Raw genomic sequence first — 22337 nt, 5'->3', positions numbered from 1 at the left:
ATTGTAATCTTGTATGTGTTTAATTTTTTTGCCGCTCAAAATGTCCGCCACCCTGTCTGGCCACCCCCACCAGAGCTGTTATTCAGTTTGTTCAATTCGAGTAGCATTTCAAAATCTGACACCTCTTGGGATGGGCAAACAGTTGTTTGCAGTATGTAAATGTGATCTTCGCGAAACCCAGGTTCCCCCATGCCTGCAAAAATTTTCTTTGCATAAATAACATTTCACAAGCAACACACCAGCCTAGTTCAAGTAAAAATAACATGCAGTGTGGAATGCACTTCCTAGATGTTCAAACACAAGCTACAAACCTTCCCTTTTAGGAAATACTCGTATGTAGACTTTCTATATTTAAGGTGTCTTCAGATCGGGTCCTAATGAACTAAACAAGGGATTTTAATGATGGCTATTTTAAAGCACTTACGTAAGTCGCTCTGGATAAGATTTATGTTTTGCATGTGATCTGTTATTCTGTTATTGCAGAAAATGTTATTATGTTATTAAATGTTAATATGTCTGAAATTCTGTGTGTGAACATTTCAGTTATGATAGTGAGTTGTCCAAAACTGTCACTGGTACTGATGAGTGCTAATGTTGATTTATATAGAAAATAAAAGAGTGTTAATTTGGTTCATTTTTTTTTTTTTTAACTCTAAGAGTACTTATGGAACTGACTTGTACCCAGTGTTGTACCCTGGTGCTGTCAGGGGCTTTATTTTAAATACAGATGTGGCTAAAATCAGGTAAGTGCTGGCGCCAGGATTTAAACTTTTTATAAAAAAAGATCATATCTTCATAAACAAAAATTGTTACAGCGAATTTACTCTACAAAGGGGTATTGCACAGGTATTGCACTCAATATACTCCCATTCCAGATATATTAGGATGGCATACCTTTTTCACATGTTTTTTTTTTTTTTTTTATAATTTGTTAGGTCCCCAGACAGAACATTGCAAAATAATGTTAAACTTTGTTCATCCGGGGCAAGGCTAATGGGAACGTTCCACAGTGATCTTTATCTCCAAAGCATTTGTTTCCACTTCAAGTTCAAAGAAGCTCCCTCAAACTTGGGCAGGAGCGGTGGAGATAATCATGCAATTTTGCGCGCTCAGAGATTAAAGCCGAAGCTCTCTCCGTTTCTTTTTTAATCGAACCGAGTCAGCACAGAGCTTCCCATCTGGTAGGAAATGATCCTCATTTAGGCAGTTGGCCATTCAATCGATGAGGGTGTTGATCAGGGTGACCACTGAGTCTGGTGGGTGGGCTGCTTTGAGCTAGAAGCGACTTTAAAACCTTAGTTAACAAGTTCAGGATCGCTTTGATTTGTTTGTCCCTTCCGGCTGTTTCCAATGAACAATGGTGGCACCGGCGCGATGATTAGGAGACTGACCAATCAGCACACAGCGAATCACATGTATATCACATGTATATCACATGCCACATGATATTTCAACATGCAGTTAATCATTTTTATGCTACTGGCACAGTCGGGTGCCGACAAAGATTTTAATATTCCGGAGACATTGTTGATATCACACACCTGTGCGAGGTAGTCCGAAAAAGCACAGAGGTGCCCCGTTTCAGATTGGAGAAGATGTTCCAGGATGTTACACTCATTGTTAGGACACAGCAGCACCAGATGAAGGTTCGGTTGAAACATTCCGGCAGGGATCCTCCAGGAGTAGGCCTGGGAACCGCTGCTACATCCACACATAGAGCCGGACTCCCGTGATGCATTCATCAGCTGCCTGGGCAGGAGGGCTTTGTCTCAGGCCGGGCTGCTCAGCCCACAGCCCGTTCCACTCTCACCACTGAGCTTTTCTTCTTCTCTCTTTCATTCCCAACCTTTGCTCTGCTTCTGTCGGAAAGTTTGAAAGAAACTTCTTTTGTCTTGCTGCTTGGCACAATGTTACCTTGAAAGTGTTGACAGAAAAATAACACTGATCTCAGGACTGTATTAAAATCCATAATATATGACGCACTAGTGACAGTGACTCTGCTTTTAACCATCACCTCCATTGGGCAGTGGGCGGCCATGAAAGGCTCCCGGGGAGCAGTGGCGACCACAGTGGCACCTTGACGGCTCGGGATTTTGAACCCGCAACCACTGGCCCTTGAAATTGTATTTTTTTTTATTTTTAAATGTTAACCTTGTTATTCTGGGCTGCAGCTGTTGGAGCTCAGAGTGGGGACAGGGTGCCAGTCCACACACACTAACCTACGTATAAATTCATGGTCAGCAATGCCTTTGGACTTCGGGAGGGAACCAGAGATCCCGGAGAACACATGCAACTCGTGCCGCTCCCACGCATGGTCCGAGCCTGCAGAAAAGTTGTCTGCCATGTAATCTTGTAGGTATGCAATATGAGCAAAATGCTGTGCCGCCTGAAACACCTAAAAATACACTTCTCTCTAAAACTCTTTATCATCGGTTCCCCACCATCGTCGCATAGACCAGTACCGATCTGCACAGAAAAAAAAGATTCCATTTTTTTTTTTAAATGTCCCATTTTAAACTGAACTCTGCTGCACTCTCCAAAGGCAGGATTCCTCTCAGACCGCACCACCCTGGCCTGAATCATTAATCAGTCTCACATCTCAGAACATGAAAGGCTTTTGTGGATCTTTGTGAAAATGCCCTCGGAGGTGCCAGGTTATTTTCTAAGGAACGAGGCTTGAGAAGGTGAACCTCTCAGAAGTGACTTCTCAGTGGAAGCACGGCGGGGCGAGAGACAGGGGAAGATTTTAAGCAGACAAGACCTGACAACGATGCCCATTTGTTCACCCATTTACACAAACCCAAGCAAAACTTGCAAAACAGTTAAAGGCTCTGCAAAAACTGTTGTTGTGTTGTTTTACCGAGGGCCGTTCCACGAAACAAGATTTCTCAGATCGCCAGGTTAACTTGAGCCAGTAGTCAGGATGGTCCAGTGAGAATTGAGGCGAGGAGCCTTCCTATTGGGACTTCAAGCTTAACTTAATCCAGCTAACCGAGAAATCCTGTTTTGTGGAACAGCCCCCCAGGAATCTGGGATATGGACTTCATTCCGTGCAATGGGACCAGCACGTGGCCCCCTCTGGTGGTTAAAGCGATGCCTGGAAAGAGATCGACCACATTGTTCCACCCTCAAGGCCGCGGGCGGGGTTTTGCTAACGGCGAGGTCCGTCACTGCCGCGTAAACGATTAATGCAAGAATAGTGAAATATATTTCATTTCAATATTTAGTTTTATGCAAAGGTGGGCAAGTTTATCAGATTTTTTTTAATCCATTGTGAGATATCTATTCAAACTCATTTCATGTTTTTTTTCCCTAAATGATCCAGAACCTTTGAATCAAATTCCATTCCATTCCATTCACCAAGGTTCCATTTTAACCAGTGGTCATATGTATGTGTATGTATCTGTCTCTGATTAGCATATGTCCAAACATTGCTGGACTGAATCCACAGTGTGTGCCTATAATGCCATAAAGCCTGTGTTCCGGGGTAGTTTGCACCATGGTCCATGGAGAAATGTTATTTTGAGCTTGATATTAAAAAAGGAGACTGAAGACCAGGAGGGACATGGCTTAAATCCAACACAAGGCCAGAGCTGTGAACCACAGGACAACAAGGACATAAGGTAAGCGGCAACCCCACAGTCTTTTATGGCAGTGTGTAACGAGCTTTGATAGGGTGAGAGGGCCATTCTCCACTTCCTCCATGAAGCCCTGTGTCTGGATGTACACTTGGGGCAGTGGTGGCCTAGCGGTTAAGGAAGCGGCCCCGTAATCAGAAGGTTGACGGTTCGAATCCCGATCCGCCAAGCTACCACTGAGCAAAGCACTGTCCCCACACACTGCTCCCCGGGCGCCTGTCATGGCTGCCCACTGCTCACTCAGGGTGATGGGTTAAATGCAGAGGACAAATTTCACTGTGTGCACTGTGTGCTGTGCTGCTGTGTATCACGTGTGACAATCACTTCACTTTACTTTAAAATGTCGATGGAAAGACAATAAAACCCATTGGACAGATTCATTCATTCATACCTTAATGCGCAGCATCTTTCTACTCTTACGCTTATTCTTTGCTGAATGGACAATAGGGAAAATGTTTTATCTTGACCATTAGATATTGTGAAGGTCTTCAGTCTACTATTGTGTGTCGCTCAACAATTACTCAACAAAATAGGGCTTCTCATCCAATGTTTTCTTAAGTAACTTTGCCCCATTTAGCAATTCCCACTGGCTACTTACCTCACGGTCAGATAAGTGTTTTCCATACCAGAGGTGATTTCCAGGACAACAGCTCTGGAGAGGGTTGGCACAGCAACGCTGGCCGGCCCTGAACCATCTGTGAGTCGATCGGCTCGTGCCTAGACGAGTTTGGCTCACCTTGAAATGCGAGGTTTCAACCTTTGCTTGCGAAAGGTGACTCGTCACAAAGCGAATGAAAGGAATTACAGACGAAATCCAGCCTGGCAAAAAGCAATAAAGAGGGGGATCCATATAAAGTAGCGGAATTGTCAATATGCAGCAGAATTTTGCAACATGACATTTCACACTTCAGGCTTTGAAGATACAAAATTAAAAAACTGCAAGAAGGAAGAAGAGCATTGAGGCAGCTACAAAGATCACAGAAATACTGACAAAGAAAAAAAAAGGAAATGTTTTTTATCTTTCCTTTATGATCAGGACACCAGGCTTTAAAACAAACTTGGGAATTGTACATATAAAAAAAACACTCTCCAAGAGGTAAAATGTAAATGGAAAAAGAGACAGCTCACCATGGAGAAGTAAGGATTTGTGAACCTGAGCCGTTCTGAAAAACCTGTTGCCTGCCGTTTTTAAAGCAGCATCCATGACTGGTGGGAAATGTATAATGGATCTGCACACGATGGACAAGGTAAATCTAAAGGTTTTTTTTGTGTGTGTGTGTGTGTGTTTGTGTGTGTGTTTGGATATATATATTTCTTAACTTTTTTAAATGTGTCAACCATGCAGAAGATAAGCTCTATGAAACATTGTAAGATTCTAAACCTTCTGAAAGATTCTAAATTAATGTGAAGGTAAATTTCACATTTATTTAGAATATATATATAATGTCATAACATTAAAGTACGCAAAGTCGACATAAGCCAACAGGTTTATGAATACCAAAAATCAATCCACCTTTATTAAAGCACTTTCTCTTGGTGATGATATTTCCTAATGCATATTTCCTATATATCACATTGTTCGATATGCTGCTTTATTCACTCCTTAAATGCTATAGCATTTTAAATCTCGCTTCAGGAGGTTGGATTAGACTGTCTGTGCAAACAGAAGCAGAAGTTCCACGTAGGAGGCTTCTATAAACTGAGATGATGAGCAGTAAGCACGTGAGCTGCTTCACAGAAGATTCAAGCCTGTCGGTTCCTAGAATTTTATCTTCGCGCTCAACTCGCTCGCATTCGTCTGTCAGGTTTTCCTATTTGCAATTAGCAGCACTTCACTTGACATTTTAATTATTAGTTTTTATCTGTTTGGAATTTGAATTTGAAAAGTGTGTATCAGTTCATTGTGACCCGGTCATTTTCCGTGAGGTTACTCTAAAAATAAACCGGAGTTTAAACTGATAACGGGCTGAACCGATAAGGATTTTTCTGCTGTGCGTTGTGGTGCAATGTGGGTAAATAAGTTTCCTATTTTTAGAAAGGTTAGATATTTTTAGGCTTTTCTATTTTTGGGCTCACTGAAACCGATGTGGAGTTAATGTGTAAAATTTGTGGCATATATCTGTCCATGAGTCCAATTTTTCTGGGATATGCATAGATCACATGCTTCCTATGATGTGTTTTATGCTGTGTTTTTTTAGTCTGGTTATTATTATGCACACACAGTGATAAAATAAAAAAGAAGATATGATGTTTGTTTCTGTATGGACAACATTCCTTTGGAGATCCGGTGATGGGAAGGAGTTTGTTGGCTTCACATATGCTACTTATGCAAAGGATGTCTTTATCTTAGAGCTATTTATTTTAGGTCTATGTGTATATGCACAAAGCAAAAGAATATTCATGATTCATTGTCAGCATAGTCCTATTTAAATACACAAAAAAAAATTGAAATTGTGTTCTCTGCAGCAAATAGTGAGACAAGACAAGACACAGTGCAGATAAACCATGACAGTGAAAACAAACACTGTGAAAACACTTTAAAGTGAAAGTGCATTGTGTTGGAGTCGCCATGTAGAATGGTAGAATTTCATTTTAATATCTATAATTGAAGAAAGGCAATACTCCCATTAAATCTGCTCTACTCGTGAATTAGTCTAAATAACATAAATTGATAGAAACTTCAATATCTTTTTGTCTTCTGAGATTCACTGTAAGGTTAACTGAGTGCTTTATTTATCACTCTAATCTATTATTATTAAAAAATACTTAGTTGTTTCCTGATCAGGTAACTTTAAAAATCATTAATGACCAAATATTAGTGTACATTTAGGACAGCTTACTTCATGGATAAAAATGACTTTTGTTTTATTAAGTTGGTTGATTGAAAAAAAAAAAGAAAAGTCCCATTCCTTAGTTGAGCAACTCAGGATCTACTCTAAGGGCACATTGTGTCCTTGACTCACATCTGAAATGAAGGGGTTCAATGCACTTTGTGTGTGTGTTTGTGGGTTGAGGGGAGGGGTTGTATGTGTGTGCACAGCGCTTGCCACATTTGGGCCGGCCCCACGTTCAGCATCATAAAAAGGGGCCATCTGCCCCTACACCGTCATTAACCCCACGAGGACAGGTGAGCGCTCCGGCCCGCTCGTTTTTTTTTGTCAAGATGCCGTGCGTAAGCTCTCACCTCGATCAGGCATTCCTGACGCCCTGCAAATACAAGACTGTTCTGGAGAGGATCCTTAAGGTGCATTTATTTTCATTCTCAGCCTTGGAGACAAAATCCTTAAATTCAAAGATACCAGTTCCTGAAACATCTCTTTATCTGCGTGTCCCTAAGGTGGACCAAATCTTGTCAGAATTCCTGCTGAACAAGGAGGAGTTGCGTGACGTGATGAAGAGGATGCAATGGGAGATGGACCGCGGACTTCGGCTGGAGACACATGACCAGGCCAGCATCAAGATGCTCCCCACTTATGTCTGCTCCACTCCAGAGGGATCAGGTACTGGACTTTTTTGATGTACCAGAGCATGTAGTCTGAATCTTCAGTCACGTGTATTAATGGAGGCAGAGGGCACAAATATATTTAGTTCTAATCTTTGATATTAAGTGAGCTGTAAAAATCATTTATCACCCAGAAGTAGGAGATTTCCTGGCCCTGGACCTTGGAGGTACAAATTTTCGAGTGATGCTGGTGAAGGTGGGCGAAGATGAAGAGGGATGCTGGAAGGTTGAGACCAAACACCACATGTATTCCATTCCCGAGGATGCGATGACAGGCACTGCGGAGATGGTGAGAACCATACCGACGTGTCTACCTGGTCATCTTTTTTATAAATCCGCCTGACTGAGCAGAGGTTCACATCTTTCCATGCTTCTCGTAGCTCTTTGATTACATTGCTGAATGCATCTCAGACTTCCTGGACAAGCATCACATCAAACATAAGAAGCTGCCTCTGGGCTTCACCTTCTCCTTTCCTGTTCGACATGAAGACCTGGACAAAGTGAGTCGCGTCTGTTTATGAAGTAACCCTGAATGAAGCCTCATCCATCTTCCATCTTCAAGTAATACTTTTACATGTGTGGGTTTTGCAGGGCATCTTATTGAACTGGACCAAGGGATTCAAAGCCTCGGGTGCTGAGGGGAACAATGTAGTTGGGCTACTGAGAGATGCAATAAAGAGGAGAGGGGTCAGTATTTAAATATGAAGGTGAAGTATTAATATGCATGGAAAGCCAAAAATTTTAAACAGACCACAAATGCACAATGATAAAATATATATATATATATATATATTCCAATGTTTGTGTATCAGTCTGGTTAGTTTTTTCAACCCTTTTCTGTCAGGACTTTGAGATGGACGTGGTTGCCATGGTCAATGATACAGTAGCCACCATGATCTCCTGCTACTATGAAGATCGCAGTTGTGAAGTGGGCATGATAGTTGGTGAGAACCTCCACAGTCTTGCTTGGATGTAAGACAGTGTGTAAGACAGTGTAAATGTATAAATGTGGCGTGAATGTGATTAAAATAGCCATTTCTGACCTCTGACCTTTTCTCTCTTTTCCCTCAGGGACTGGGTGTAATGCCTGCTACATGGAGGAGATGCGGACTGTGGAGCTGGTGGAAGGGGAGGAGGGCAGGATGTGTGTCAACACCGAGTGGGGCGCGTTTGGGGCCAACGGGGAGCTGGAGGAGTTCCGTCTGGAGTATGACCGAGTGGTGGACGAGACCTCACTCAACCCTGGCGAGCAGCTGTGAGTCCTGACCCGCAGAAACCACTGGCTTCCAAAAAAAAAAGGAAACCCATTTTAGTGCTGCCTCTCAGTCTCTGATCCAATTTGGCCAATCCCATGCACTTGGTATCTCCATTCAGGTCCTTTGAGGTCCTCACTTGACCAGACTCTTGTGTGGTATCTAGGCGACTGGTTTGTTTTTCTGCACTGGCGCAGCTCCGGCTAGCAGAGTGCCATGTCACTGCTGAGGTGTGCTGAGGGCGATTAATGGCCTCCGCCAGTCATTATCAGGACTTCCCTAATGGCTATTTACTGTGTACCAACAGCCCCCCCTCTCTCATCATCTGGCTTGAGTTCTGGTGTGCAGGAGTCTGCACAGGCCTCTCCTTCTTACCAGCTTTCATCTGCCTGGTTGGAAGCCCAAGTGAAAAAAGCCCCAGTGCAGTCATGATTTAGTGCAGCGTTGTTCCTCTATGCTACGCCTTGAGATGTTAATCACGCTGTTCCTCACGCCACAGGTATGAGAAGCTGATCAGTGGGAAATACATGGGTGAGCTGGTGAGACTGGTATTGATGAAACTAGTGAATGAAGATCTGCTGTTCAATGGTGAGGCTTCTGACCAACTAAAGACCAGGGGGAGCTTTGAGACGCGCTTCGTATCTCAGATTGAGAGGTGAGCATTTACAGCATTTGGCAGATGGTCTTATCCAGATTGACTTACATGAGTGCTTTAAAAATGTTTATCATATAAATCTTGCGTTCACTAGGACCCGATCTGTAAATACCATTAGTTTAATAATTCCGATTTAAAAGCCTTTCTAAATATCTAAATCTAAATATTCCCTAAATAGGAAGATTTTTAGCTTCTGTTTGAAGATCTTCAATGACTCAGCTGTTCGAACATCTAGCCACCTAAGATTCAAGACAGAGAAGAGTGTAGATTAATGCTTTCCTAGTACCTTGAGCGATGGTGGTACCAGTCGAGCAGTGCTGGAGGACTTCAGCGATCGAGGTAGAAGGGTGCTGACCCTTCCTTGGCATTGTAGGCCAGCATCAGTATTTTGAATCTGATGCGGGGATCTACCAGAAGCCAGTGGAGGATACATAGCAGTGGAGTGGTGTGGGAGAATTTGGGAAGGTTGAAAACAAGGCGTGCTGCAGCATTCTGGATTGGCTGGAGAGGTCGAGTTGCGCTACATGGAAGACCAGGCAGAAGTGAGTTACAGAAGTCCAGTCTGGAGATGAGTAGCCTCCCTAATGTTGTAGAGAAGGAATCATCATGACCCAGAAAGTTTGGCTATATGAGATGAGTAGCAGAGGGATGTACGCAGGTTCACTCTTACATTACTTCGAGGTTAGGGTGGCTCTTTATAGCACCCACAATCAGACACACTGGTCTCCATGGTTCTCTCATGAAGAAAGCCCATGCTGATAGCTCAAAAATGTGACCCATCAGTGTAGAGATAGTCTTCCAATTGATCAATTGATGCAGTGCTATATGGGTAACACTACAAAGTAATTGTTAGGGTACAGCTGGATAAATTTTAGGTTAATTTCACCACGATTGCAGAGTCAGTAAAAGCCATAGTTGCTGTATTGGCCTAATCTCTCTCTCCCTCTGCTCTTATTATAGTGACACTGGGGACAGGAAGCAGATCTACAACATCCTGAGCACTCTCGGTGTCCTGCCCTCAGAGCTGGACTGTGATGTTGTTCGTCTGGCGTGCGAGAGTGTTTCCACAAGGGCTGCACACATGTGTGGGGCAGGCCTGGCAGGCGTCATCAACCGCATGAGAGATCATCGCAGACAAGAGGCCCTCAAGATCACGGTCGGGATCGACGGATCCGTCTACAAACTTCATCCACGGTAAGGAAAGAAAAGCGCACGATGTGAGAGCTTAGCTATAAACCAAACCCTGTTGAATCATAAAGGCTTTGTAGAAATGGATCACTTCAACGTTAAAATTTCCAGTGCAAGTAGCGTTACTGTACCAGATCTGTCATGGCCTCCAGTCTATATCAGGGAGGACACCTTATGTTCCTGTACATTAAAAAAATTATCATAGTAAATCCAAAGTCCGGGGTCTCTGCGGATCCTTAAAAAGACTTAAATTAGATTTTTGAAAATTAAGGCCTTAAATATAATTAAAAATCACTAGTAATGCTCAAATCCAGAGTTAAAGGCCTTAAAATACTTTATTTACTGGTTACCTCTAAATAATTTGGCGAATTTCTAAAAATGTGTTTTGCATTTTTATGTATAAGATCAGAACCGCATATGTAGTTATACGACCAAATTCAGCACTCAATGTGTTCTCCTTATATTAAAATAGAATATTACTGAAATAAAAAACGAAAATATCGCAGGCTTGCTGCTCAACAAGTAAAATGAGTCTGGCAACATTGACATAACACAAGGCTAGAAATAACACAAATTTGGAAGGATAACAATGTGATGTCAAATAACAATGTGTTCCCTAAGATAAACTAAAATGAATACTGCATTTTAGAATAGCATCTGGCCTTAAGTGGCCTTTAAAAAGTGTTAAATTTGGCTTCCTTAAACCTGCAGAAACCCTGCTGCCAGAAATGAATAACTAGTTAGCTCAAGTTGAAAAATCAATGAATATTAATAAGGTGCCACAAAGGTCAGTTCTTGGAACTTTATTAATTGAAAGTCAATTCTATTTGGCTAAGTGGCTCAACCCTACTTGGTTAACTATTTTGTTTGCTGGATTGAAAATGTGACATTAGTGACATGTGTATCCCCAGTCAAAATGAACCAATCAGCACACAGCAATCCCACTCAAAGTTCCGTCACTGACATGGATTTAGTTGTCACCCAAGCAAAAACAATACATCTGGACACATTGACCTGTGGCAAACAGATTTTCTGGTTGGCTTGTTGGAGTTTTGTGTTTTGTGTATGCCTGCATTTATTACACTGGCGCTAAAAATATTCCTTTCTCCATATCCACCTTTCAGGTTCCAAGAGAGGTTTCACAAAGTAGTTCGAGAACTGACGCCACACTGTGACATCACTTTCATTCAGTCAGAAGAAGGAAGTGGAAGAGGGGCAGCTCTGATCTCCGCAGTAGCATGCAAGATGGCAGCTGTTATGTACCCTTGAGCGACAAGGGTCCCCTGAAGTGCATCTTCTATCTACTCATCTAACTTGAGCTTTGGCAGAGCTTTTAATAGGGCCCAGACCCGGAGTTGAAGGGTTGGCAGTGTAACCTCAGAGAATGCTTAAATGTACCTTGATATTCAGAACCTTTGCATCAATTTTTATTCAGCCAGATGTTCTGGTTTAAACTTGGTTTCGTGTACATAAGAACTTTGAATTGCTATGTCACGGTCCTTAACGTGCATTAGAGATTCATCCTTTTACTTTCTAGACTAAATAATGCTCATCACGTTAATAACCTGCACAGATGTTAGTAGTAATCTGTCTGCAGATGATTTTGCAGTAACACCTATAATGTGGAGAAGTTATTTTTTTTTAGATTTACTGCATTGTCAGTTAATGTTGCCAGTCAACATATGCATGTGCAATGACGAAATATTTATGTTGATTACATTTTTTTATTTATTAAAACGTAAACATCTGTATTTAGTTTTAATTGTTGAGTCAGCTGGTATTTGTAAAGAAACTATGCTTTCTACCTATTAATCTATTATTGTAAATAAAGGTGTATTAATAAAGGTATGCTGTTTGAGAGTTATTTGTTCACTAATTCATAGAGAATTTGGCAGTTTTTCTTAATAACATTCCTAAATGGTCTGATTTTTTACCAACACCACCAAATGCAGGTCTTAATTATCTTTTTCTCCCTAGTCTCATTGGCTAAGCCTCTTTCCCATTTCCTTGACTCCACTACTTTAAGATGTAATTACTTAGCATTTATCCCTAGATGGCGCTGTACTCTCAGAGGTTTCACCTGATTTACTGTAACTGACACAACAAATGGCTCCAAATGTTTGTTTGTTTTTTATCAAATTCCACATTAGAAATTCATGATGAACACAGATTTAATTAGTTTAATTGATTAACTGGTCTTTTAATGAATGTACATTAATGTATTACCGGTGAATATACTTTATGATCAGGGATAACACTCCATTTTAAATGTTTAAATTTTCCAGTGTTTTTTTCTAATGGTTAAAACAGATTCATTCACTGGGTTTTCATTAAGTCTGGTTAGTCAAGGCAAAGTTTGTTATGCAGCTGATGGCTGAAAAAAAAAACTTTCTGTCAATACTTTTGTCCTTATCTCGTTCAAACAACTATGTTTGAACTGGGTCTATTCCCTGCTACCATTTTTCTGCTCAGTGACAGTTCAATGCTTGTTCATTATTTGCCTACTGCTTTGCCAAGATCAGTGTGATGAATTTTTACATAATGTTGATGAAATGTGAAATTTTATAGATTTTTGGACATGGAAGTTTATGAATGTGATGTTATGTGTATGCAGTCTCTTGTAATCATGAATATAAAATAAATTATGCACTGTAAATATTTCACTGTTTCCCAGCCATTTGGTTGTATTTTCAAAATTCCATTAACTGCAGTATACCTGCTTAATTCTTTTAAATTTCTTTTTAAATTCAGTACCTCTGAATGCTTGTTCCTCTGATGCTTGATAATATATTCATCACCTTGAACATCATCATCATCATTGTAGTCTGTGTTGTAATATTTAAACATTTTTGCGACATCCTCTGCTTTTTCTGTGGTTAATCTTTACCCCAGCGCTGCTAAGGGTGAGACTGCTGCTGCACAGCAGATCTGGACATCGGCATTTCAGCCATGAAGAGTCTGCATTTTATTGTCATTTTGGTCATTTTCATCACTGCCTCAGCTGAAGACAGAGGTATGACAGGTAGTGATTAACTTTAAAGCTTTATAATGCAAAGATTATATATATTTTGTCTTTTGCTCCAGTTCTCAGCCATGCTGCTGAAAAATAAAGTCAATGTTATCATGCAGTTGCTTCTGGAATTTTAACATCACCATCAGAAAATTTCCCCCATGTAAATATGTGATGAATGCAAAAAGTCTAACTTCATGTTAGAAGAGACCGTTGCTTTAAGAAGTGTTTTAAATTCATACCTGTTTCATGTATACAGGCAAGCGCTATGAAAAGGAGAAGGTCTGTCAAGAGCTGCAAGCGATTGGGCAGCAGAAGTTCAGAGAGCTGTATGTAAAATATTCAATACTGAACTTTCTGTGTGCTTACCATGTGTGTATGGTCAATATATGGTTGTTGCACAGGTGTTGTGTGGTTGGTGTGAGTTTGATGTATTATTGATGTATGGTTGGCATACATGTGTTGTGTGTTTGGTGTTTATTTGATGTAGCTGTACAGATTGTGTTGCAGTTGGTCAACTGTTGATGTATGTTTGTAGTGCGGTTGGTGTATGGTTTATGTATGGTTGTTGTTGCATGATTGGTGTGTGTTTGATGTATAATTGATGTATGGTTGGTGTATATCATTGCTGTGTGTGTTGGCAGTCCATGTACTGTTGATGCATGGTTGCAGTGTTGGTTGTGGTTGGTATATAGATAGATTACAGATGTTGCATGGTTGGTGTGTGTTTTGTTTAAAGTTGGTGTATGGTTGGTGTACAGATGGTGTAGAGTAAGTATATCATTGCTGTGTGTTTGGCAGTCCATGTACTGTTGATGCATGGTTGCAGTGTTGTTTGTGGTTGGTATATAGATAGGTTACAGGTGTTGCGTGGTTGGTGTGTGGCTAAATTGTGATTGATGTATGTATAGTTTATAGTTGCTGAATGATTGGCAGTTAATGTACTGTTGATAGTAGTTGAATTGGTAAATGTTTCGTATGTGGTTGGTGAACCGACTTTTGCATGGTTGGTGTTGAGCATGAGGAAAACATTAAATGATGAATATTATTATTTAGCTTCACAGCTCTATACAGCCAGAAATTCCCCAATAGTTCAATGACAGAGGTGACATGCCTGATGGACGAAACAGTGAGACTGGCTGAGAGATGCTGTACCAAAGACGCCAGCGATGACTGCTATGATAAAGGGGTAGGTTTTCAGAGAATGACCCTGGGACGATGATAACTTCCCTTTTACTGTATTACATTTATGCCACATGGCGGCACATGCCAATGTGGCTAGCTGCTGCTTTCCCCCTTAGTCTAGCGTTCGTAGAGTGCGCAAAGAAAGACCGACTTTAAAAATGCTGTACTTGTCTCGAGCCAGAGGACGACTCTACTTTACAGCACAATGTCCCCAAATTTAGGGGGTACATATCCTGCTGTCCGTACGAGCATGGGAGTGTGTTTTTTCTTGATCCTGTTAGTTGTCACCCTCCACTCAAGACTTATCAGGTTAAATATGATGAAACGCCTTGATTACCACTGCTCTCTCACTGCTGTCTTTCAGGCCACGGAAATTTCCGAAAGGTCATGCCAGACCGACTCCCCATTCCCAAAGCACCCGGGAATTGGTGAGTGCTGCGCTAAAGAGGGCCAGGAGAGGAAGCTGTGCCTGGCCTTGCTGAGCTACGCCGACGAAGAGCTGCCCTCCCTCTTGGAGCCGTCCAATGAGGAGATCTGCATACAGTACCGGCAGGATGCCGGTGGCTACTCCACCAGGTGCACCACTGCATAACGTCAACTCTGAATGACTTATTTTACTACTCTTCAATTTCACCCTCAAGTTCACCCTGCTTTACAGGCTCATTTCTTAATGTTCAGCACAATCAGCACAGGAACCTGTCAACAATATCAAGCAGTGTAATTGACAAAATACATACCTTTATGATGAATATATGACTTTATTGAAGTAATAATGATGACGGATCAGTGACTGTATTGCCAGCTCTCACCATTCCAGTCCCACTTCTGTGAGCACTGCATTGTGGGTAAAGGCAAGGAGGGCTCAGATTTGATCAAAGGATCTTTGTGTGTCTCCACATAGGGAATCTTCAGAGATGTGACAGTTCTCCAGCAAGCTTACTGGTCTGCACCAGCAGTCAGGGATAATTACCAGTTCCTCCAGGTCCTAAACGAGCGACAGCATACATGTAGACCAAAACCTGTCAACGAAATAAAATACGTTTTACAGCAATCAGCCTATTACACTGATCTGGGTTTTATCATCTGAGACCACAACACGCCCTTTACTCAGAACCCAATTTTGTTCTCTCAGTGTCATTGGCATTAATCACGGAGGTCTGCTGGTTTAATGTGATTTATTTGCAGCTTTAACTAAAATGAGGACATTATTATTTTTTTGGATTATGATGGGATGAAAGAGAAAACAGGAAAATCCACATTATTTTGACTTTTCCTCAAGGATGACCCTTGTCACCATTAGAACCATTAGGGTGGTAGTAGCCTAGTGGGTAGCACACTCGCCTATGAACCAGAAAACCCGGGTTCAAATCCCACTTACTACCATTGTGTCCCTGAGCAAGACACTTAACCATAAATTGCTCCTGGGAGACTGTCCCTGTAACTACTGATTGTAAGTCGCTCTGGATAAGTACTGGAAAAATAAGTATGTCTGATAAATACTGTAAATGTAAATTTATGCCTTGGTGCTCATGAACAAAGGAGGACACTGTGGAACTGTGTTTTCAAACTTTAACTTCCATTAACCATTAACTTCTTTCCCAATTCAGAAAAATCTAATTTTTGTGAACCTTTAAGGTTTGGTCCATAACCTCACCACCTTGTAAATTTCCCACTTGTGGGACTAATAAAGGACCATCTTATCTTATCTCTTCCAGGAGAACCTTCTGGACATAGAGAGCGTTCTTGAGGACCTCCCAGGTTTTGGTCCTTGACCTCATCAGCTGTGATCTTCCAACTGATTGCTGCATGGTCTGTCCGTTGCAGGTTTGTTTATGAGTTTGCCCGCAGGCACAGGAGCCTCCCCGTGGGCTTTGTGCTCAACGCCACCAACATCCAGCTGCAGATGGTGGAGAAGTGCTGCAGTCCGTCCACCTCAAAGACCTGCTTCTTCAATGAAGTATGTCACCAACGTAATACCTCACTTTTTAATGCCAACTGCTACCAATGTATTCATCATAAAATTGAACCCCTGGACCAGTCTGCATGGTGAACAAATGCTTGTATTGTACTGATGTTAGCATCTAATGGTCTTCTAATGGTCCTCTCTCGCTGGCAGAGGTTTCAAGCGCGGCAATTCAATACGCTGATGAGATTCACCTCCAGTGCCTGTCACAATCACGTGACCCTACGATCTTATCAAATGGGGTAAATGCACCACATCACTGTTTAGTAGACCCTGGGAGTTAGTCTACTGTAGTCCTAGACTAAAAGTTAATGTGAATGAAGTTCTATGTCTAAAAATGCTTAATCCACGAACAAGAAAATCCCCCAAACTTAAATTCTTCAACACAACTCTATAAAGAACCAAATTGAACCTGCAGTGAACCTTTCAACTACATCTCGGTCTATGTGCGCATTGTTAGTGATGGTTCTGGCTTCAGACTGAATTTACACTCAACAATAATAGAAAGCGCAACACTTTAGTTTTTGCTCCCACTTTTCATGAACCAAACTCAAAGATCTGGAACATTTTCTACATACAGAAAAAATATTGTTCACAAATCTGTCTAAATCTGTGATGGACTTTTCCTTTTCCAAGCTAATCCATCCCATATCAAGGTGCTAGACAGCATGAAAATTGCACAGGTGTGCCTAGGACTGTCTACAATAAAAGGCCACTCTGATGATCTGGTGTCGCAGTTCAACACATCTCCATCCCATAGAGTTGATCAAGTTGTTGATTGTGGCCTGTGGAATGTTGGATCTCGTCATGGTATCATGGTGCATTCAAAATGGCATCAATAAAATGCATAACCCCACCGCCACCATGTGCCACTCAATCCACAGCAATGACGTCAGCAAGCCGCTCAAGCCGTTGGTCTGCCATCTGCCCTGAGAAGTGAAAACCGGGACTCCAACGCCTCTCCAACGTGCCAGACGTCAAGGAATGTGCGCATTAACCCATTCAAGTCGTTTACGGCGACGAACTGCAGCCAGGTCCAGACCCTGTTGAAGACGACGAGCATGCAGATGAGCTTCCCTGACATGGTGTCTGACAGTTTGTGCAGAAATTCTTTGATTATGCAAACCGATTGTTGCTGCCTCAGACAATTATGTATTGCCAAATTCTTCAAAACGAGAAATGAACAACAGATCTGGTAGACAGTCAGCACGCCAATTGCACGCCCCTTCAAAAGTTGTGACATCTGTGTCATTGTGCTGCACATCTCAGAGTGGCCTTTTATTGTGGGCAGTCTAAGGTGCACCTTAGCAATATTCATGCTGTCTATTCAGCACTTTGACATGTCATACCTGTGAGGTGGGATCGATTATCTCAGCAAAGGAGAAGTGCTCGCTAACACAGATTTAGACAGATTTGTGAACAATATTTGTGAGCAATGGGTCTTTTTTCTATATAGAAAATGTTTCAGATGTTTGAGTTCAGCTCATGAAACATGGGAGCAAAAATAAAAGTTTTTTTATGAAGTGAAAGTGAAGCACAGCACACCATGACACAACGAAATGTGTCCTCTGCTTCTAACCATCGCCCTTGGTGAGCAGTGGGTAGCCATGACAGGCACCGGGGAGCAGTGTGTGGGGACGGTGCTTTGCTCAGTGGCACCTTGGCAGATCAGGATTCAAACGAGCAACCTTCTGATTCTGGGGCCACTTCCTTAACCTATAGGCCTGCCCCATGAAACTCTGATCATCTGGTAGAAACTGCTGTTCTTCAGCACCAAGGAGTTGGGAAATTGGAAATGTTCGGCTCATGTTTTCTGCTTCAGTTCACGTCCCATGTCGGTTTTCAGTTTAACAGGGTACATTGGGAGTCTCCTGAAAACCTCCTTCGAAAAATCACAGTCCCTGGCGAAAATCTTCCAGGAGGCACTTTCAAAGTGCTGCTTGCAGCCAAGCCCTGAATGCATCATTCAGAAGGTAAAGTAGATGGATTTGATGTATGAATGAATGAATGAATAAAGAGTTGTTTGCACGGTTGGATGAAGATTGGTTCTCAGTGTGAAGGGATGTTTGAGGATAGGTCCTTTCCTCGGAGAAGGGTTGGATCTTAGGGGGTCTTTCCTTGGAGAGTTCATGTTTATTGGTTCTTCGGAAGTGTGGGTGAATGGGGATTGGTTGACAGGATGCCTGAGATGTGGTTCTTTGGATGTGTGGGCGCATGATGTTGGGTTCTTTGGTTGCATCTAGAGAATGCAAAACAATGACTAGAATGTGATGTTTTCAGAAGTGCCTTAGAAGTTATTACAGAATACACTGTGCTTCCAGAGCTCACTTTAGCTCCGTGCAACCAGTTTTGAGGTCTGGCACAGACACATTCTGTATGACTGATGCTCGCCTTGCTGATCAGTTCACCAGATTCCAGAATATCCTCTGCAATGAAACCAGTCCAGCATCCATATCCAAAGACTTCCAGGCGTGTTGCATCAAGGCTCCACTGGAAACCCTCTTCTGCATGGAGAACTTGAAGAGGCAACCTCACCAGCTTCCAGGCGGCCAGCAGCTGTCCAGTGCTATCTGTGAGAAGGGGGATGCGATTGAAAGGTACAAAACCATATTTTAGAAGGTTTCTGCTTGAGACATGATGTCAGTGAACTTGAGGTCAACAAACTAGGACCTGGGCCACGTTTACCATCAGCCTAAAAGTAAAAACACTTTTAGCATTTACATTTATCAGACACCCTTACCCAGAGTGACTTACAATCAGAAGTTACAGGGACAGTCCCTGTGGAGACACTCAGGGTAAAGTGTCTTGTTTCAGGTACACAATGGTGTTAAGGGGGGTAAGTGGAGTACGTTCCTCCACCTTGGAACTTTTCAGCGTTTGACCGAATGCTGATGGTGATGGTTCAGTGGCTCAGTTTTGGGGTAGTGGTGGCCTAGCGGTTACAGAAGCGGCCCCGTAATCCCAAACCGCCAAGGTGCCACTGAGGTGCCACTGAGCAAAGCACCGTCCCCACACACTGCTCCCTGGGCGCCTGTCATGGCTGCCCACTGCACACCAAGTGTGATGGTTAAACACAGAGGACACAGTATGTTGTGTCACCGTGCACTGCGCTGCAGTGTATCACAATGACAATCACTTCACTTCACTTTCAGGCCTCTACGTTCATTGTGTCTGGAATGAGGAGGACGCTGGAGTGTGTGTCTGGTTAGGGCATGCTTCCCATGTGTCTTTTTTTGTGCAATTAGCCAGATATTCATCAAAGTGTCTGTCTAACGACAATTAAATATTGAACATCCAATGAAGATGCTACAATTTTTCCATCCAGTTCTATCATTTTAATTTAACTAAAGTGTGCCATCTACTGACTACACCAGATCTGCTAAGACTCTATTTTGACTGTGTGTGTGTGTGTCTGTGTGTCTCAGATATCTGTTCATGATTGGAGCCAATCAAACATCAGCCTCTGTCCCAGTGGTCAGCACTGTTCTGGAGCACATCAGGACCGAGGTGACTGGATGTTGCAGCGGCACAGACACCAACTCCTGCCTGATGCAGAAGGTAGAGGACGTGGGTCACATGACTGTGTCTGTCAGCTCAGCAACAAACCAGTTTTTTTATTCATCCTCACCCACTGTTGACCCACAGGAGGACGACGTGAGGACATTGACTGCGCTGTTGTCCAAAACGGACAGCTACTGTGCGCACTACTTCAGAATGGACTTCCCTGCTTTCAAGACCTTGTAAGCAGCTTGCCTACAGCTGACCTGACCTCCTAATTACAGGTCATCTTGTCCGCATGATGCCTTTTATGTGGGAATATACTGTACAGGTGTTTCAGTTTTTGTTTTTTTGTCATATGTATGTTAACGCAGGGACAACATTACAGGGACAACAAGTCACTCTGCCCAATAAACAAAGCTAAAAATTAGTAAAAAGTTAAGATCAAAATAAATGAGCAATATAAAAATTGTACAGGGAAGCTATATGCAATATAAATTGACAACAGAGAGGCAAGATATAAATGAATTTTAATAAAGTAACAATTTACATGTAAATGACAGCCATTGCACAGAGAGTATTTCACAAAGCACAGGTGCCTGTTCCAGTCAGTATTTCAGTGTGTGCAGGTACAGTTCGTGTGTGAGAAATGCAATGTTGGCGTTCAGGTGTTTCTGTCGAGGAGTCGAAGGGCCTGATGGTAAAAAAAATTGTGGTCCTTTAAAATGCTGCTTGTCTTACACAGGCAACGATGGAGGAAGGTGTCTTTAATGGCTCTGCCCTCATGTCCTCATTAATGTAATAAATATATTGTATGGTGTGTATGTGTGTGTTTGTACAGGATCCAGGGTCACGCCAAAGGTGAGCAGGCGAAGAAAGCCGCCAGGGTGGAGGCGCTGCTGGACCTGTCCTCCACCTGCTGCTTCCAGCACTCGCCTGCTCTTCGCTGCCAAAAGCTGGTGCGTTCTGCCAACAGACGTGCACACACACAAACTATACTGTATATTTAACGTGTATCAAATGTTCGTTTTTTTTCACTGTCAGACTCAAACCCTGATTTCACACGAGACCGGGACGGGTGTGTAGACAAAGCTCAGCCCACTGGAAGCTTGTTAGACGGTGCTACTGAACATGCTTCATCCTCTGACTATTTTAATAAAGTTGTGGCTAGTGACACACAGAGAGCCCTTCAAAGCCTGATGTTGCCACGTGAAACACTCGGTGGCGCCACTGAGACACAGCTGAGCCGGCGAAACAGCTCGGCTCCACTCAAGCCATGAAGAAGATGCCACTTAAAATGTGTTAAATCAACCTTGCGTCTCTAAACTCCCGACCTTAGAATTCTTTCAAGTGTAACTGACTGATTTTCAGCATTTTATTGCCTGTAGTAACACCTTATTTTGGGCTGTTGAACAAGAGGCATGTGTTCACTCGGCCTGCTTCAAAACGTGCTGGCAGGGTTTGGACACAAGTTTTTTGACTCAGCAGTAAGATGCTTTTATAGAGACATTTCTGCTCAGGCAACCTATCATATTTGCCATATTATAGCCTAGCGGGTAACATACTATGAACCAGAAGATCAGAAAGTCCCAGGTTTAAAGCCCACTTACTACCATTGTGTTCCTGAGCAGGACACTTAACCCTGAGTGGGGGACTGTCCCTGAAACTACTGATTTTAAGTCGCTCTGGATAAGGTTGTCTGATAAACACCATAAAAGTATACTACACCGCATACTCCAGGACTAACTGTAGGGGGCACCATCCCAGCCCATATTAGATGTTTCCCTGATCCGCCACACATTCAACTCTAGAACTGAGGGGTGAGGTGAGGGTAAAGCCAAAAATGTGCTGGACGAGAGAGAGAGAGAGAGAGAGCCCTGCACTTCTATATATAGTCACCACACACAAACTACTCTGCATTCAGGCTACATTTTTTTGGTGATATTTCAGTTTCTGTTTTCCCCGTTCGAATGTTTTCACTGCAGATTTTATATATTCTAAAGTGAAGTGATTTTCACATGTGATACACAGCAGGACAGCACACGGTGCACACAGTGAAATTTGTCCTTTGCATGTAACCCATCACCCTGAGTGAGCAGTGGGCAGCCATGACAGGCGCCCAGGGAGCAGTGTGTGGGGACGGTGCTTTGCTCAGTGGCACCTCAGTGGCACCTTGGCGGATCGGGATTCGAACCGCCAACCTTCTGATTACAGGGGCACTTCCTTAACCGCTAGGCCACCAGATGTTATATTATATATAACATCTGCAATATATATTTCTTGATATATAATATTGCACTTCATAATCTATACACACTGCCCTGCATACTCTGCATTAAGAATAATTAATAGAATTTAGTGTACAGAAAACAATAATTCCACATCAATGCGAGTTAATGTGTCTGACTGTATCTGAATGGACACACACATTCATGATAACAAACT

At 42.4% G+C, this 22337-nt stretch overlaps 2 protein-coding genes across 2 annotated transcripts in view; both read left to right on the top strand.

The window, feature by feature from the left end:
• Window positions 1-11505, top strand: part of gck (glucokinase (hexokinase 4)) — a 54315-nt gene extending 42810 nt beyond the window's left edge. The window contains exons 3-11 of the mRNA XM_028996474.1: window positions 6976-7138; window positions 7275-7429; window positions 7521-7640; window positions 7732-7827; window positions 7985-8084; window positions 8212-8395; window positions 8893-9048; window positions 10009-10242; window positions 11361-11505. Coding sequence (XP_028852307.1) covers window positions 6976-7138; window positions 7275-7429; window positions 7521-7640; window positions 7732-7827; window positions 7985-8084; window positions 8212-8395; window positions 8893-9048; window positions 10009-10242; window positions 11361-11505 — 1353 coding nt within the window. The remainder of the gene's footprint in view (window positions 1-6975; window positions 7139-7274; window positions 7430-7520; window positions 7641-7731; window positions 7828-7984; window positions 8085-8211; window positions 8396-8892; window positions 9049-10008; window positions 10243-11360) is intronic.
• Window positions 11506-12289: 784 nt separating this feature from the next.
• Window positions 12290-20978, top strand: gc (GC vitamin D binding protein). The gene is made up of 12 exons (XM_028996473.1): window positions 12290-12326; window positions 13506-13575; window positions 14303-14435; window positions 14796-15007; window positions 16256-16388; window positions 17726-17745; window positions 18241-18367; window positions 18798-18991; window positions 19820-19952; window positions 20040-20134; window positions 20734-20851; window positions 20937-20978. The coding sequence occupies exons 1-12, from the start codon at window positions 12290-12292 to the stop codon at window positions 20976-20978; spliced, it is 1314 nt and encodes a 437-aa protein (XP_028852306.1).
• Window positions 20979-22337: the final 1359 nt, after the last annotated feature.

This window comes from Denticeps clupeoides, chromosome 11, assembly GCF_900700375.1.
Source record: "Denticeps clupeoides chromosome 11, fDenClu1.1, whole genome shotgun sequence".
NCBI classification, from domain to species: Eukaryota; Metazoa; Chordata; class Actinopteri; order Clupeiformes; family Denticipitidae; genus Denticeps; species Denticeps clupeoides.
Note: the sequence above shows the minus strand (reverse complement) of the source record. Positions and strands in the feature narration are given on the sequence as shown.